At 40.3% G+C, this 16,803-nt stretch overlaps 2 protein-coding genes across 5 annotated transcripts in view; both read left to right on the top strand.

Annotated features, from left to right (window-relative positions):
• The first annotated feature begins 168 nt into the window (after window positions 1–168).
• On the top strand, window positions 169–7,112 carry GGPS1 (geranylgeranyl diphosphate synthase 1). Of its 3 annotated transcripts, XM_087967717.1 has the most exons (5): window positions 209–306; window positions 793–829; window positions 2,445–2,549; window positions 5,100–5,170; window positions 6,137–7,112. In XM_087967717.1, the coding sequence occupies exons 3-5, from the start codon at window positions 2,480–2,482 to the stop codon at window positions 6,896–6,898; spliced, it is 903 nt and encodes a 300-aa protein (XP_087823843.1). In that variant the 5' UTR covers window positions 209–306; window positions 793–829; window positions 2,445–2,479; the 3' UTR covers window positions 6,899–7,112. The 3 variants fall into 3 exon arrangements, with proteins under 3 accessions (XP_026547888.1, XP_087823843.1, XP_026547889.1); XM_026692103.2 differs by lacking the exon at window positions 793–829 and having other exon boundaries at window positions 169–306; XM_026692104.2 differs by lacking the exon at window positions 793–829 and having other exon boundaries at window positions 300–480.
• The window catches only part of TBCE (tubulin folding cofactor E), a 38,962-nt gene continuing 22,380 nt past the window's right edge, over window positions 222–16,803 (top strand). For both annotated transcript variants that reach the window (XM_087967711.1, XM_087967714.1), the window contains exons 1-2: window positions 222–306; window positions 12,921–13,059. In XM_087967711.1, coding sequence (XP_087823837.1) covers window positions 12,960–13,059 — 100 coding nt within the window. In that variant the 5' untranslated portion in view covers window positions 222–306; window positions 12,921–12,959. The remainder of the gene's footprint in view (window positions 307–12,920; window positions 13,060–16,803) is intronic.

Below are 16,803 nucleotides of genomic sequence, written 5' to 3'. Positions count from 1 at the left end.
TTTGCCGCAGTCTATGAGGGAGTTTTTCTTCGCCGCTACTACAGCTCCCGAGATGCCTCGCGGGGGCGAAGAGGAGAATGAGAAAATGGAGGGGGAGAATGAGAGAGAGGGAGAGACGACGAGGGCTTCTCGAAAGGGGAGGAGGGGAGGAGTCCGCGCCTGCGCCAACAGGCCCCGGTGGCGCATTTTCCCTCCATCGGGCGGAGGAGCGGTCTAGGCGGGAGGGGTGGGGTTTGCGCTTCTCGCTACTAGATTGAGGTGGGCTGAGGAGTGGCTGAGGCCGGTGAGGAAGCCGAGGAGGCCGCGGTAGGTTGAAGCCGCCGCGCCGCTGAATCACACTATCCTTGTTTTCTCCCTTCGCTTCGAGAGCCTCTTAGAGCCGAGCAGCGGGTCCTTTCCGTCCGCTCTATTTGCTGTCAGGTCTCTTGTCGCTCCAGTAGAAAAGGCCGGTGCTCCTTTACGAGAGAAATCGCCCCTTCGTTAAACAGCCAGGGAGGGTGTTGGCGCGCTCGTTTGCCTCCTCTTCCGATGTTTTCCTCTTGAGTAGGCAGGAAAAGGAGGCGGCTCTTTTGTGCCGGCATCCCGAGCTCGGTCGATGAGAGACTGTTCTCTCTCAATGTAAATTAAGAGCTTTTTTTTGGCTTTTTCCTTTGCCAAGTGGATTGTTTAATAGATGTTGGGGGAGGTATAAGCACTTTTATTGTTCAGTTTGAAGTATTGATTGGTGTAAAGAAAAAAACGATCTATTTTGTGATTTTTCTTTTAAGTAGAAAGTCTCGTTATTTCCTACAGGAAGGAGCAGCTCCAGTTAAAATATGTCTTTTGGTGCGTTTTCATTCAGTTTCTAAAGAGTATTGTGGCCTATATTGATATAATGTTCTTAGTTAAGTATATTATCGAATTATGTCTCTCACATTTTTAAATTGTAAGATAAAGATGCCTAAGAACTTCAGACTTCATTGTGAAAGTCTGTATCTTGTCCAAAGTTTTTGTTAATTATAAAAACAGAAAGGAAGATAAAGTAGGGTTAAGTATTTTAATTAACTATTTACTGTCAAATGTTAAAGAAGCTTGAAATTTTATTTCAGAAGTCGATGTCAAATTTTAAGATTTCAGTAGTTTAATAAATTAAATTGATACTGTTTCATTACACAAGTCAGTAGAGTTTGTATATAAGTTTTAAAAGAATATTCACAAAACATGAAGTTTTGAAAGTACAATACTGGTAGTCCTCGACTTGCCACCACAATTTTGAGCCCAAAATTTTTTATTGGTAAGTGAAATAGTTAAGTGAATTTTGATCATGGGACCATGGAGATGCTGCAATTGTCTTAAGTGTGAAAAGAAGTCATTTTTTTCAGTGCCATTGTAACTTTGAATGGTTTCTAAATGAACTCTTACAAACACCTGTACTATGACTTCCATTTGACTCCCAATGACTACAGGGAACAGTGCAGTATTGTATATAAGTGTACCTCTTCCTTTTTCTGTTTGATCGTTTTGTTTTGAGTGCTGAATCAAGTTTACTATTCCATGAAGAACTACAGTTCAAATCCTGATGAAATTTCTAATCGCAAATTTAGTTACTTTATAAAAAGGACAATGGCAAATGTGCAGCCCCACCCTTGTATTGGGCTCATCACGTGTTAATTTATGATTCATTAATTTTGGCTTACAAGCGTTTTGTGAATTCCATATTAGGTACCTACTTAGTATAGAATGCATTTATATGAGTTGACGCTTTATCAGTTCAGGTTTTCATTTCAATACATGCATTCTGATGCTTTGAGAATTTAGAGTAGATTGTTAATCAGGTCATTTTATTAGTTAAAATGCTGCAGTAGTATATACTATTCTCTTTATTGTATATAAAACTAAAACTATTGGGAAATAGAAATTATGTTATGAAACAGGTGCTAGAAGTCAACAGTGTGATTGGCACAGGTCATATGACTGCAGGTTCTGTATTTAAATTGTCTGAGACAAATTGTTTTAGTGCATAGCAGCTGCAGTGCAGTAAAAAATCTTTAGAGAAGGAAAAAAGAAAAGTTCAAACAAGAACTCTATTAAAATATTTGAGAATGTTAAGTATCCCATATGCAGTACTTCAGTCTGAAGGATAAGACATTGGATTATGAAATTATTATTAGACTTATTGGTATATAAATAGTACATGCTCATAAAATTTTCATTGCAGTATCTTCTGAGTAATACGGTGATTGACTGATCTTGAATAGTGTGTTTAATGGTTACTTGAAATGACATCATAAATACTTTAAAGTACCTGCCACTTCTACATTGGCACGTTTTGGATTAGGGTTAGACATTTCCTGTTGTTTCTTCTGCCTACATCATACGTTATTACCAGAGTCATGTATATTTAAAGGCTCTATTCTATCTTTCCTTCCTTCCTCTCTTCCTTCTTTCCTTTCTTTCTTTCTCAGACTATAAGGCACTGCTTGGGAAACACATTTTTAAAATGGAAGAAATGGAAGATTCATCCAAGAGAATTCTTTTAGAGCCGTACAACTACCTGCTTCAACTCCCTGGTAATTATTGTTTGAATTATAGTGATGTTTGAAAGTAATATATAAATTGGAGTAGCCATAGCAAATCTCTTGGGTTTGTGAGCTATGCATTATCAGCTTTCAGTTTGTTCCTATTGGTACCTAATCATCATTTTGTACTCGTTTTCAATTTACATAGCCTTGTTCTGCAATGATATGTCTCTTAACATATAAACCAGGATTTATTTTAACAATGACTTGAGCAAATCAATCTGTCTTGCAGATGAGCAAATTGATAATGGTTGAATCATTATTTTTTTTCAGTCAAATATAAACAAGTTTCTGCGTTAAGTGATAGTAACAAACATGGAATAAAATACTTTTTAAAAATCCAGTTTCTTTTTGCAAATCACTTATATATGGTAAGCAGAATTTAAACTGCTTTGAGCATTGTATGAACCTAGCCTAATATAAAATGTTTTTCATTTAAGATGTTGTATAAAAGGTTCAAGTTGTATTTTGTTAATAAAGTGTGGCTTAGTGGAATATGTGAATCTACCCATTGTGTTTTGCAAATACTATACTAAAGTCAAGATTATGGATTAAATACTAATCTCAATTATTTAAAATATTGTGGGATACATGCTAATTTTTCACTTAAAATCAGTGACATCACTGTGGGTGTGTGTTTGGAAAAAGAAAGTTAGAATTTTAACTTTTAATTTACATTTTATCTATTATGTAGCAAAATATGAAAAAATTTCATGTTTAGGATAGAGCTAATGTCATATGAATATAATTTTAAGCTTTAATGTGCTTATTAGCTAATAGCTTGATACACACCATGCAAAGCCATAATATAGTTGCATTTATTATTAAATATAAATATAGACTTTTAACTTTATTTTTTGTGGTCTACCAAACAAAAGGAATGGATGAAGGGAGCAGCCAGGGATTGAAATTGCTCTTTCAATGCTTGCCCTTTTTTACCAGGACAAGCCCTAGGATATAAAGTGAAAAAAGAAAAATAGAGCAAATGTTTTTTTAAAGGTGTCAACCACTTTGCTTTTAAAATCTGTCTCCTATTTTAATTGTAGCTTTACAGAGTCCTATGTGAAGTTGGATTTTTCTCCTATATTTTTGTAGCATCCTGGAAAGCTCTAGAATTCTTGAAAGCTTATTTTTTGACTTTTGAGTTTACCCTAACAAAAATTGCACTTTATGAAAGTTGAGGTTAAATCTGATATAGTGGAAAAATTCCCTTATCCTTCCTTCTGGAAAGTCCCAGATATTAAAGTTCGGTGCAATGCATTTTTCCTGCCATGTTTCCCCCAAAATAAGACCATGTCTTATAATTTTTTGCCCTCAAAAAAGGCACCAGGTCTTATTTTGGGGGGATATCCACTGACTAACCTCACTTGTGTGTGTTGCCCCCGGCCTCCTTTTTGCTGTCAGAGGCCTTCAGGAACTTCTTCTGCAGCCGGCAAGGCTTTCCTGAAGGCCTGTGCAACCAATAACAGAGCTCTAGATCGATCCGGAACTTTGTTATCAGCTACAGAGGCCTTCAGGAAAGCCTTGCCAGCCTTGCCAGCTGCAGACGAAATGGGCTAGCAAGGCAGGTGTTGGGTTGTATGAGGCCTGGCTACAACTGTCCAAAGGAAGTATGGCAGCTCTACCCCCTCCCATCCCCACCCTAGCTTAATTTTTATCCATGCACTCTGGGAGTGGGCAGGATCTTAATTAGGGCTTATTTTGGGGGTAGGGCTTATATTGCACGTATAAAAATCAAGCTAGGACTTACTTTCAGGATAGGTCATATTTTCAGGGAAATGGTTTTTAAAAAGGCTTCCTACTTTAAGATTTTTAGGTAAGCCTAGATCAGTGGTGGGATTCAAATTTTTTTACTACCGGTTCTCTGGGTGTGGCTTGGTGGGCATGGCAGGGGAAGGATAATGTAAAATCTCCAGTCAGAGGTGGTACTTGCTGGTTCTCCAAACTACTCAAAATTTCCGCTACCAGTTCTCTAGAACTGGTCAGAACCTGGTGAATACTACCTCTGGCCTATACAGGATTCAGGATTCAGGATACAGGATTCAGCTTTCTGGTGGCAGTGATTTGGAGTTAATAGGAAATAGTGTACCAATATTATGCTGATAAAATATGCTAATTACAGTTCTTTGGCGAGTATTAAGAATTGCAGCTGTCCTGGGTAAAGTTCTGAGTGAATACTCAGTGGTAATGATTCACAATATAATAAGGTATGGTCTATAAATAAACTGGTAGTTCATCTGCCTAAGTCTTTATTCCAAAAATGTCAAACTCATTCGGTATGGCATTATCAGTTCTAATTGTCTAAAATTGTGTTAAAATTAACGGTCACAGAATGTTTACAGTGGGTGTTATACAATAAATTTTTAAAAATTATAATTGTTTGAAGTGTGAAATATTTCTGAAATATTGAAGTTTTGTGCTTAAGGTTTGATTGAAAACTATGTATCCCTATTCATTTAATACATTTCCTAGAGCTTAATACAAATAGATTATGTAGAATGAAAATATATAGTATTATCTATGTACTTTTTAAAATCATAGGTAAGCAGGTCAGAAGTAAACTTTCCCAAGCTTTTAATCACTGGTTGAATGTTCCAGAAGACAAACTACAGGTGAGTTGTATAAGTTAAACTGATTTCACAATTAATAGTTTTAAAAATGCCAAAGGGAACTATACTTTTTTCTTGTTCTGTTTGTACCTAAATATTTAAACTAACGTTACTACAGTAATGTAGCATGTTAACCTCTGGTGGCAAAACATTGTGCTCTGTGCAACTGCTTCAGATTGTGATATACTGCAACAAAATGTTAGCAAAGAAAAGAACAGTTTGGGTTTTCCAAACATTTTTATTTTGTGCTCTTAATGTGATACCTAAATGAGTGAGAACTACCTTGATAAATGTTGGGTATATTTGTTCACCGGGGCAAAATATCTCTTGAAACAAATCCCCTAACGTTGCACTCTTAATTTGTACTATGCAATGAGGATAGCAGTTTTCCCACACATATCATAGCCTATTTGTCCCTCGTCTCCTGATATATGGGCATGAGAAAACTGCTTATTTGTGTCACATCAAATAAATTTCTGCTGCTTCTATAAGCAATATGATGAAAGAGGGTTGATGAACACAAATAACTTGGTTATGATGCCAAGCCAAAGCATTCATTTCTTGATTGCAGTTTTCAAACATTTTAAATACTTTAATCACAAGACTTAACATTATGTGTGTGTTGTAATATCATAAACATTAATTCTGTAGTCAGGTGTATTACATTTGATGTATGTATATACAGTATATTATGTTTTCATTTGTGAGTTATTGTGCATATAGTGGTAATCTGTCACTATTGTATAAGTACATTCATACTTAAAAAAAAGCCTCTCTATACAAACAAATATATAGAAATATAGACAATAGGATACATGGTCCCAGTGGGAATGACAGAGTCAGTAAGATGGAATTAAAAGCCTAATTAGCAGAGAGAATTGACATATTGCAAAAATGAAAATAGAAATAATCAGCGAATCTAAATATAGAAGAATAGCAATATAAAAGTGTGTTTGTCTTTTTTATTAGATCATAATTGAAGTTACAGAAATGTTGCACAATGCAAGTTTGCTTATAGATGACATAGAAGACAATTCAAAGCTACGACGTGGTTTTCCAGTGGCCCACAGCATTTATGGAATACCGTATGTGATAAACTGTGCAAACTTTGTATACTTCCTTGGTCTACAAAAGGTTTTAACACTTGATCATCCGGATGCTGTAAAAGTATTCACCCGTCAATTACTTGAACTCCATAAGGGCCAAGGCTTGGATATTTACTGGAGAGATACATATACCTGTCCTACAGAAGAAGAATATAAAGCCATGGTTCTGCAAAAGACAGGTGGGCTTTTTGGACTAGCCGTGGGCCTTATGCAGTTATTTTCCAGTTATAAAAATGATCTGAAACCACTCCTTAACACTCTTGGGCTCTTTTTTCAAATTAGGGATGATTATGCAAATTTACACTCCAAAGAATATAGTGAAAACAAAAGCTTTTGTGAAGACCTAACTGAAGGAAAATTCTCATTCCCAACTATTCATGCAATATGGTCCAGGCCAGAGAGCACACAGGTTCAAAATATTCTGCGACAGAGAACTGAAAACGTGGATATAAAAAAATACTGTGTACATTACCTTGAGAATGTGGGCTCCTTTGAATATACCCGGAAAACACTAGAAGAACTTGAGTCTGAAGCTTATAAACAAATTGGATTGCTTGGGGGCAACCCTGAACTTACAGCATTAATTAAATACTTAAGCAAAATGTTCAGGGACAATGAAAACTAACATCAATTGAATGTTTCTGGAAATGATTTTTAAAGGATCAAGAAAAATTAGATTTGTTTTACAATATCTAATTGCTCATATGAATTGTATTGAAACATCATAAGGGGTGTAACTGGAGATTTGTGCATGCAGTATATTACTTTGAAATTTCAATTTTCAGTTAATTATACAAAATCATGTGACAAAAGTCAATTAAAATAGCTTCAAAATCAATGATTTTGATTTGTAATCCCATTTCATTATGACTTAATTCTGATTGTATGACATATCAAAAAATAGTACATCATGATCTATTTTTTTAAGATGAGAGAATATCATCAAAAGAGGGATAAAGGATTGTATTACCCCAAAACCACAATGCTTCATTGAAGGCAAGAGTTCCTACTGCTAAAGCAAAGTACAGGAAGTCCTCATTTACTGATCACTCGTTCAGCAACCATTCAGTTATGATGGTGCTGAAAAAGGAGTACTACACCCTGTCCTCAAAGCAGTAGCTGTTACAGCATCCCCAGTCATGTGATCGTGACTTCGATGCTTGGCAATGTGCATTTATGTTTGCAGAATCCCTCAATCATATGATCAACATTTGTGACCTTCACAGCCAGCTTCCAAGAAGCAAATAAATATTGGGGGGGGGTGGTGTCGTCAGAGAGTTGCTGGTCATGGTCACTTGATATTAACTTATTGAATGTGGGTAATTAATTTAATGACTGCAGCTGGAACTGATGTCAAGTTGGCACAATCACATGACATTTCATTTTACAACCATGCTTTTTAGTGATGCAGCTGCTCTTCTGGTTTCCGGCGCTCCCGCACGCACAAACACCAACTGCCTAGCATACATGTGCATGCAAGGACCAGCTGGCCATTGTGCACATGTGCTCTGGGAGAGTTCCTCTTCCGGCGCACCCACATAAACACATAATTATAAAACATAATTCTGTTAGCTGAAGGACTATGCCAACTAATATTTTGATCTTAATTTTTGTGGGTTTATCAATATAACATTACATTTATGCCACCTCTATTTGGAGTCCCATTTTCTCACTTCAGATAATACTTTTAGCTAGGTTTGGATTTTGCTCACTTTTGATACTACAAATTGGCTGATACTGCCACACATACATAAAAATATACTTGATACAAATGTTTTAATAAACTACATATTTTAAAAATAGAAAAGCTAATATAAAGCCAGCTATTTATACAAATCAACAAAAAATGGTTAAATAGCTACTTTTGCAGAATGTAACCACTTTTTATAATTAACACAGCTGATGATATAATTACAGATTCAGTTCCAAAATTTAGAGCAGAAACAGCATCACTCTATAATTCTTTAAAATAGATGCATTTCTCCCAATATCACATGATCCTGGGAAAAGATGTAACCACAGACAGATGTATGTTCACACCCGAAGGACCTTTTGGAAATTCAAAGCATTGCAGAGCCTTTGTAATTATCATCTATTTCAGGCTGAAAAATCAAATAATTTTATACCTCTCTCTCCTGCTTAGGTAGAAAAATTGGTGTTGGCAACAGAGCAATCCTTTATTACCAAATATTATTTACCAAAAAGCTTGGGAAAATCTCAAACAAAAGCATCCAGTATCATTTTGGTGATATTATAGCATTATCAATCTTCCTACCCAAATATTGACAATAATGAAGTGATTCTTGGCTGGAAAAAATGCTCATTGTCCTTACCATTCTGTGGCATTCCTAAAGTGATATACCAAGGTCAAATAGCTGAACATCCTGTGATCCTTACTTATTGTAATCCTAAAATTTAAATGGTTCTATCCCTAAAGATAGTTCCTGCATTTAATGGAGCGTTGCTCCTTTTCAGCTCATCAGTCTTCATAACTCAATTCCAGAAATATAGCTGACCAATATTCCTGAGAGAGACAAAGACAAGCTCAAGACTGGTTTCTTGAAATTCCAGACTACTATACTGTGGAAAGAAGAAACTCTTATTTCATGAGCTAACTAACTCATGAAGACATGTGTTATTTCCATAAATAGATGTCATTTTTCAATTAACAGAAAAAGTAAACACTTCAAGTGCAAAAGTATTGGTCCTAATTAAGCCAGCTGAGTTCTGCAGTAGGGCAGGTGTCAAGTTTTGTTTGTCCCCTTTATTAGTTGCATTGAGTTTGGTGGTTGCCAGTGCCTAACTTAAAATAATTCCTTACTGAATGCCTCCCAAATTTGCTCTGAAAGCTTTATGTATTATTACTAATTCTATATTTTTTTAAAAGAAAGATCTTCTCTAAACATTTTATTAAACAGTAAGCACATTAAATATAATAATCAGTGCAGCATGTCATTGGAAAGCATCCAGAGTATTTAAATGTAACCGTAACATTTGTTGGAAGTGAGCTTGAGAGCATGATGATTTTACAAATTGTACATTCTCAAAATATTTGATGGGTGAAATAAAGCATACTTCACAAATTATAAACTGGTAACTATATTAACATCTGTGTTTTAATTGTAAAGATTACAGCTTTCAAGTGTTCAATATTTATCAGTTTTAACAGTTTTTATGTTTAGAATATCTGTTCCATGATAATAAAATCTAGAAAAGCCCTGTTAATTAACTCATACTGTGTTTAATTGTTAGCCAAATGAACACTTTTCTGGACAGAATTGTAAAAAGTTGTTTTGTGGAGCAAGAATTTCCCAATATAGTATCTTATTATTTAAAACTTCTATTAGTTGTTTTTAATCACTACATTGCATAATATTCTGGTCTTGATAATTATTTTCTCATCTTGACATTACTTGAAATTGTAATCATCTTGAAATTAGATCCTAAAGTCTTAGCAAACTGCTATGGTTCAGTAGCTTAGTTCTTGGCTTACAACCACCATTGAGCCCAACGTTTCTGTTGCTGCAGTTGTTAATAATATGGTTGTTAAGTGAATCTGGCTTCCCCCTTGACTTTGCTTGTCAAAAGGCAGCAAAAGATGGATTACGTGGCCCCCAGGACACTGCATAATGTGAACCAGTTGCCAAGCATCTGAATTTTAATCACTTGATCATACGAGAGGCTGCAACGGTGGTAAGTGTGAAAAACAGTCATCAATCCAGCGCTGTTGTAACCTCACATGGTCACTACATGAATGGTTGTAAATCAAGGACTACCCAAAGTATATTCCAAAGGAAAAGAGTATACCAAAATGATTTTTACTAAAGAGAAATGAATTCTTGAGCTCCCAATCACTTGCAGCTATCGTAGGAATCTGTCAGAAATACTGCACAAATTTCAAGGTAGCGCTGAAACGTTCGGCGCATACAGAATATTCATTTGCGTACACGAGAAACCTAATAATATTGCCAGATAAAGAAAATAAAGTGCTAAAGGAATCATATTAGCCGGAGCACCAGAAAGGGATTTTCAGCTTTCCCCGTCAATTTCTTTCTATCCCCGCTCTTTCCCGCAAAGTGGCCCCACTTCGCTCCCCCCACACACACAGGCTCCCTCCTCCCCCCGGGCTGACTCCGCGGACGGAGTTTCAGCAACAGCCGCAGCTCCGGGCTCAAGCCGAGCTGGTCGGGAAGCCGGAGAAGCGACGCTCGGGGGCGGCGATGGGGAGCGCCTCCCTCCGAAGCCAGCCGCGGGACTCTCCGCTCTCTCCTCCCAGACTCGGAGGTCCCGCTTCCCGGGAAGCCGAAGCGACGAGCGGAGCCGCCGCCGCCTCAACCAGCAGAAAAACAACAATCCCAAAAGCGCGTCGCTCGCTCGCTCCTTCTCCGATCCCCCCCGCCGAAAGGCTTCGGCCTTCCACGGGGAGCTCGGCGAAACGCCCAGGGCCGGGGGCCCGCAGCCTCTTCCCCGGGGCAACGTTACCTTTTGTTCCACGGCTGTCGCCCGCTCGCTGGTCCCCCCCAAACCTGCCGGGGGAGGGGGGGAGCGAGGAGGACGGAGCCTCCTCTCGACGCCGGGCCCAATCGCCCAGCCCCCGCTCCCGCCTCCGTCCCTCCAGCGATCGCCGGCCTGGCTCTGGGGCAGGGAGGGCTCGCCAAGAGGAGGCTTCTTCCTCCCGTCCGAACCCCGGTGGCGACGGCGACAGCAGCGGCTCAGCTCCAAGCTGTTCCGTCCCCTCCCCCGATCCGATCCCTTGATTGACGCATCGACGCCCGCCTTCTCCCCGCCTTGCCTGCTTCGCATTGGCGCGCCACCCGAGCGGCCCGCCTACTCGCCATCGCCATTAGCCGCTGCCTCAGAAACGCTGATGTAATTCCCACTCCAGTTCTATGGAAACAGAGACTCGGCTTCGTAGCGCCTTCTGGGTAGCATGGTTTTGTCCCGCCCATTTGCCGCAGTCTATGAGGGAGTTTTTCTTCGCCGCTACTACAGCTCCCGAGATGCCTCGCGGGGGCGAAGAGGAGAATGAGAAAATGGAGGGGGAGAATGAGAGAGAGAGACGACGAGAGCTCCTCGAAGGGGGAGGAGGGGAGGAGTCCGCGCCTGCGCCAACAGGCCCCGGTGGCGCATTTTCCCTCCATCGGGCGGAGGAAGCTGTCTAGGCGGGAGGGGTGGGGTTTGTGCTTCTCGCAACTAGATTGAGGCGGGCTGAGGAGTGGCTGAGGCCGGTGAGGAAGTCGAGGAGGCCGCGGTAGGTTGAAGCCGCCGCGCCACTGAATCACACTATCCTTGTTTTCTCCCTTCGCTTTCAGAGCGCCTTAAGAATCGGGCGGCGGGTCCTTTCCGTGCCTCCCTTCTGCCTTCGCTTTGTTGCTGTGAGTCCCGTAGTCCCCTGCTCCCCATTCTGTTGCCTTACAATCCGGCGCGCCTACAGAGCCTGGCTCCCAATTCTGGAAGTTTGGCGCTGTCAGCGGTGTGCAACTGAGCTCTTTCTCCCGGTGGCTGTAAGCTCGGGTGGGATGCAAGATCCAGCCTGAGTCGGTCACCGGCACAAGAGGTTTTGTCTTCCGAGCTTTCGGAGTCGTGCTGGAGCCCATTTTCATTTAAGTGTGGTATTTAAATACGTCACAGAGAACAACACAGGCTCTGCTAGAGAAAAATTCCCTGAAGATGGGCTCCAGCACGAGTCCGAAAGCTTGGAAGACAAAACCTCTCTGGTCCCGGTGACCGACCCAGATTGGATCCTGCAACATTATCCTGGGATACGTATATTCACCTTCAGTCGGATGGAATGCTTGGTTTGTTTCCTTTTTCTAGTTTCTAGAAACTATTTCTAGAAATGGGATGTATGGTTTTCTATGGTAAACTTGCACTCAAACAACATAGACTTTTAGTTCTATGTGTATGAAAAACTTCAGATAATTTCTTTTTTCCACAGAATGCAAGATTCAAAATTGAAGTGGTCATCCTGAGTGGGGGGGAAATGTAGGGTTAGACAAGTTCTTTTGGGCATTGCGCACCACACAAAGCCGCCTTGTTGGCATTTGACACCAGAAATGTTAATACTGTATTTGACAAATTTCTTGCTGTTCAAGACATGGGGGAATAAACTTTCCGCAAAATCAGTGTCAGTCTCGCTGTGGTGTTATTCATAGTAAAATTTCATTTTAGCTTAATTTTAGCAAACTCATTCTGGTTCTTATATGAGACAGCAAGCTGGCTGGGTTGTATAAGTATCCTATAAAGATCCAAATATTGATAGAGGTTTCAGTATACAATTTGAAAGAATTCACCATACAATTTCAAAGAATTACTCATTTTGCTGTTAAATTTTTAATATGCTCTTTAGCCACCTTCAGTTTTAATTCCTTAAGACAGATGATGTATATGTACTATTGTCTCAGTAGGTGGCAGTACTCGGGTGACCTTTCTTGGGTTTAGAAAAGTAGGATCCTTTAAATGGAAAGCCATAACATCCCAGAATAATATAATATCACCCCATTTTCATATTAATACCTTAAAACTGCATGGCTAATGACTTATGTAATCATTAGGTGTCTTGCTCAGTCTGAACCTAGATATTATGTACTGTATGTGATTAATTTCATGAATAGCATAATATATCAAAAGTACTATTCTTTCCCTAGATCCATAAAGAAATATCCTGAACTCATCTGTTTTTCTTGATGAGTGATACCATTCCTTCTGATGCAGTTGGTCGAAGAATTCTCTGTAATGGAGAATATGGAACAGTACTTTATGTTGGTAAAGTTCCTCCTACAACAGGTAGAAAAAATATTTTTATATCATGTATTTTGTAAAATAAAAGGGTGACATTATTTACTGTTTATTTGTTCTGTAATATTTATCAGTTGCTTCAAAACTCTAGTCACAAGGAGAAAATGGCATTAATAATCAAATTCCACAAGACATAATATTTATAATCAATTTAAAAAAATCATAATATTCATTAGCAATCACATTAGTAGCCAAAAACTTGTTGAAATAATGTGGTTTTAAGACTCTCCCAGAATGCAGGGAGGTATAAGCCAGGTGAATGTGTGGAGACAGCATGTTCCATAGCGTGGGAGCTACTAATAAAATGATTGCCTTGAATTCCTTTTAGAATTTATTACTTAATCAAATTAATATAGTTCGCCCGTCTCACCAAAAGCAACTCTGGGCAGCGCACAACAATCAGATGAAAACAATAAATGTTGAAAATAGATATATAAAAATTCATATTGGTATATAAAAATTCATATTGGTACATATTGTAAAAGCCAAAGATAAAGGCGAAGGGAGGATAAAAATAGCCACTTTAACAATGGAGCCATCTATGCAAGTCTTTTTGCTTGAGAACTTTAGGCCTAATAATATAAGCAGGTCTTGAGGGCTCTTCAGAATATCAAGAAGGATGGAGCTGATCTAATTTTGCGGGGGGACAGTGTTTGATAAGGCAGGCGCCACGGAAGAAAAGACATGACTCTTGGGACCACCAAATATAGCTCCTTAATCAATGAAACCCTCAACATGACTACTGTGCCAGGTCTAATTGGGTACACTTATATAAGTGGGAAGAAGTGATCCCTAGATAGCCGAGTCCCATGCATGAAGGGCTTTAAAGGTTAAAACTAGCACCTTGAATTGGACTGGCATGCAAAGTAGCAACCAATGCAATTCTTGGAGCAGAGGTGTAGCATGCACTATTCTAGGAGTACACATAACTGCCTGCAGTACTATGTTCTGTACCAGCTGAAGCTTCTAGATACTCTTCGAGGGCATCCTCATATGGAACACATTGCAATAGTCCAGTCAGAAGATGATCAGGGCATGAGTGACTGTAAACAGGGCCTTTCCATCCAGCAACAAGTATAACTGGTGCACAGGACGAAGTTGTGCAAAGACCTTTGTAGTTTCAATTGCCACCTGTTCGTCAAGCAAAAGTTACGACTCTAGAACACTAGTGTCAAACTCAAATGTGTCACGTGACATGTTGTGATGTTTTTTGCCTTTGCGGAGCTGGAATGAGTGTGGCCTGCACGTGATGCATCTGGACCCCAAAATACAAATCATCTTGCCAGGGTTTAGCTAAAGCCTGTTGTTGCCCACCCAGTCGTTCACTGCCTCCAGATGCCAGGATAAGATATTCACAATATTGCATAATTCACCAGGGATGGAGTTATATAATCGGGTTACATTGGTGACAGATAAGCTCTCCCAGCAGCTTCATGATGTAGATGCACAAAAAGTACCAAAACCTATATGGGGTGTGGCACCCCATATAGTAGAGGTCGAAGGCAGACCTCTCCTTCCCAATCATCACTGACTATACTGCTCCAGAAGGAAAAAAGCTAACTAGCACAGCACTGTGTTACTCACCCACCCACCCCAATCCTCTGAATCAGTGCAGAAGGATATGATTGATGGTATCAAAAGCCACCAAGAAGTCAAGTAGGGCAAGTATTGATGCTTATGACCTCATCCTTCCCATGCCAGGAATCATCTAAAGGTCCGACTGATGCCATTTCTGCCCCGTGCCAGGTCTGGATCCTGATTGAAAAGAATCCAGCTTCCTCCAAGGTCCTCTAAATATGTTGCATGACCGCCTACTACCTTTCCTACCATCTTTACCAAGAAGGGGAGGTGAAATACTGGACAAAAATTGTCCCGTATAGTAGGATTCTGCAATGTCTTTTGGGGGTGGGGGACAACCCACAACTTGTTAAAGAAGTAATGGAACAAAGAAAAATTAACTACTGTCAGAACCCACTCACACAATGATCCCCAGGATAAGCCAGGAGGGGCCTGGATCTAAAAAAACAGATAGTTCAGCTCATAGTCCTGAGGACTTTATCCATTTCCTCAGGTCCCACCGGTTTGAACTATTCCCAAATAACCAGGCAAGACTCCTCCCTAGGAATCTCCTCTAGACCCATGACAAGGCCAGTATTCTGTTGGGTACAAATTTAAACAACTTTATCTGAAAGATGCTATGCAAATTCCTCTGCCTGCCCCTCCTGAGCTTCTCTAAGCCCCCTTGCCCGGGAGGGTCCATGCCACCCAAAACAGGGCTGCAGGTTTGCAATCTCCAGATGCAATAAGGGCAGAGAAATACTTCATCACTCCTACCACCACAATGTAGGCTCTAACCCATGTTCAGTTGAGTTCATCCTTTATTGAGCGCCCGTAATACTCTAGTCATCTCTTGTTTCATCTCTCAACTCATCTGTAAACCACAGGGACTGCTGGGATCCCCACTGAGCAGAGATCACATAAGCATGATCCAACCCAAGGCCTCACCTATTCCCTTATTCTAATTGGCAGCCAAGACTTCAGATGGTCTGTGTAGCAGACCAATAGGGGTAACCTCCAATTGGTTCTGAAACTGTTCTGGATCCATTAGTCACTAAGGCTGGACCAATCTAATGGGTCCAACCTCCCTGTGGTACCTGATTGTGCTAGGGAATCACATAGAAATCAGGGCATGATCCAGTCATGACAAAGGAAAGATCTCCTCCAATTCAGATCACATTGCTACTGCTCCAACAGGAACACCAAATCCAGAGTGTGACCACTGTCCTGAGTGGATGACCTGGGATAAGTCATCACTGTCTTGGAAGCCAAAGCCACCTCACTCCATTCCTATGGAAGGACGATTAAAGTCCTCCTGAAGTATCAATCTGGGGGATTCTACTGCCAACCCAGAAACAGAGTCAACTCAGGTTGGAAAGTTGCTACGCAGCAGAAGATTATACAACAGCAGCATTCCCAGATGATCCCTAGAGCCCAACTTAATGATCAGGACTCCACAAGTGGGAACGAGTGGAACAGTGCCCCTGAAAGCTTTAAGAGATTCCTTGGTGACACCCCTGGAGTCTTGATTGATGTCACACTCGAAACTCAGACAGAGTTCAGGAAGGGAAATTCCCTCTTCTGGACCCAGCTAGGTGTCGGTAATATATGCCGAGTCAGCCCTTTCATCCACAGCCAAATCACAGACAAGTGGGGTTATTATAAAATGACACGGCATTTAGCAGTCACAACCAGAGGTAGGGTAATTGAAAATCCATTGACAGGGCATTGGGCCTGAGATCAAGAAGCTTGAAGTTGGAGCTGTTTAACAAAACAATGGCTCCGTGGTTCCTGAGAGAGGCCCCTCAATGTCAACACCAAAGCACTTTGACCCGCCTCCGTCCCAAAACAGTAACTCTATCCCCTTATCCAAGCCCTTTAGATCCCAGATCTTGAAGCCACCTACTGTCATTGCCAAGTATCCTTGGGAGGAAAAGCCAGGTACTTTGAGGCATTTAATTTTACCAGCTCTCAGTGCAGAGTACCCATCAATCACTTCCCCACAACCCCACAGCGCGCACGCGCGCGCACACACACACACACACACACACACACTGAAAGACACCTTCCCTTGCTGCTTCCACCTGTCAGCAGGGGCTCACTTCCTCCTTCACCTTTGTCAAATCTTCCTCCGGCTCTCACCTACAGGAAGGAATCAATACACGCATTCACCAC

Source organism: Notechis scutatus, chromosome 1 (assembly GCF_049901735.1).
Source record: "Notechis scutatus isolate UNSWTSFEM ecotype Mainland chromosome 1, rNotScu1.2, whole genome shotgun sequence".
Classification (NCBI taxonomy): Eukaryota; Metazoa; Chordata; class Lepidosauria; order Squamata; family Elapidae; genus Notechis; species Notechis scutatus.
The sequence above is the reverse complement of the archived record's forward strand: the minus strand, read 5'-3'. Positions and strand labels throughout refer to the sequence as shown.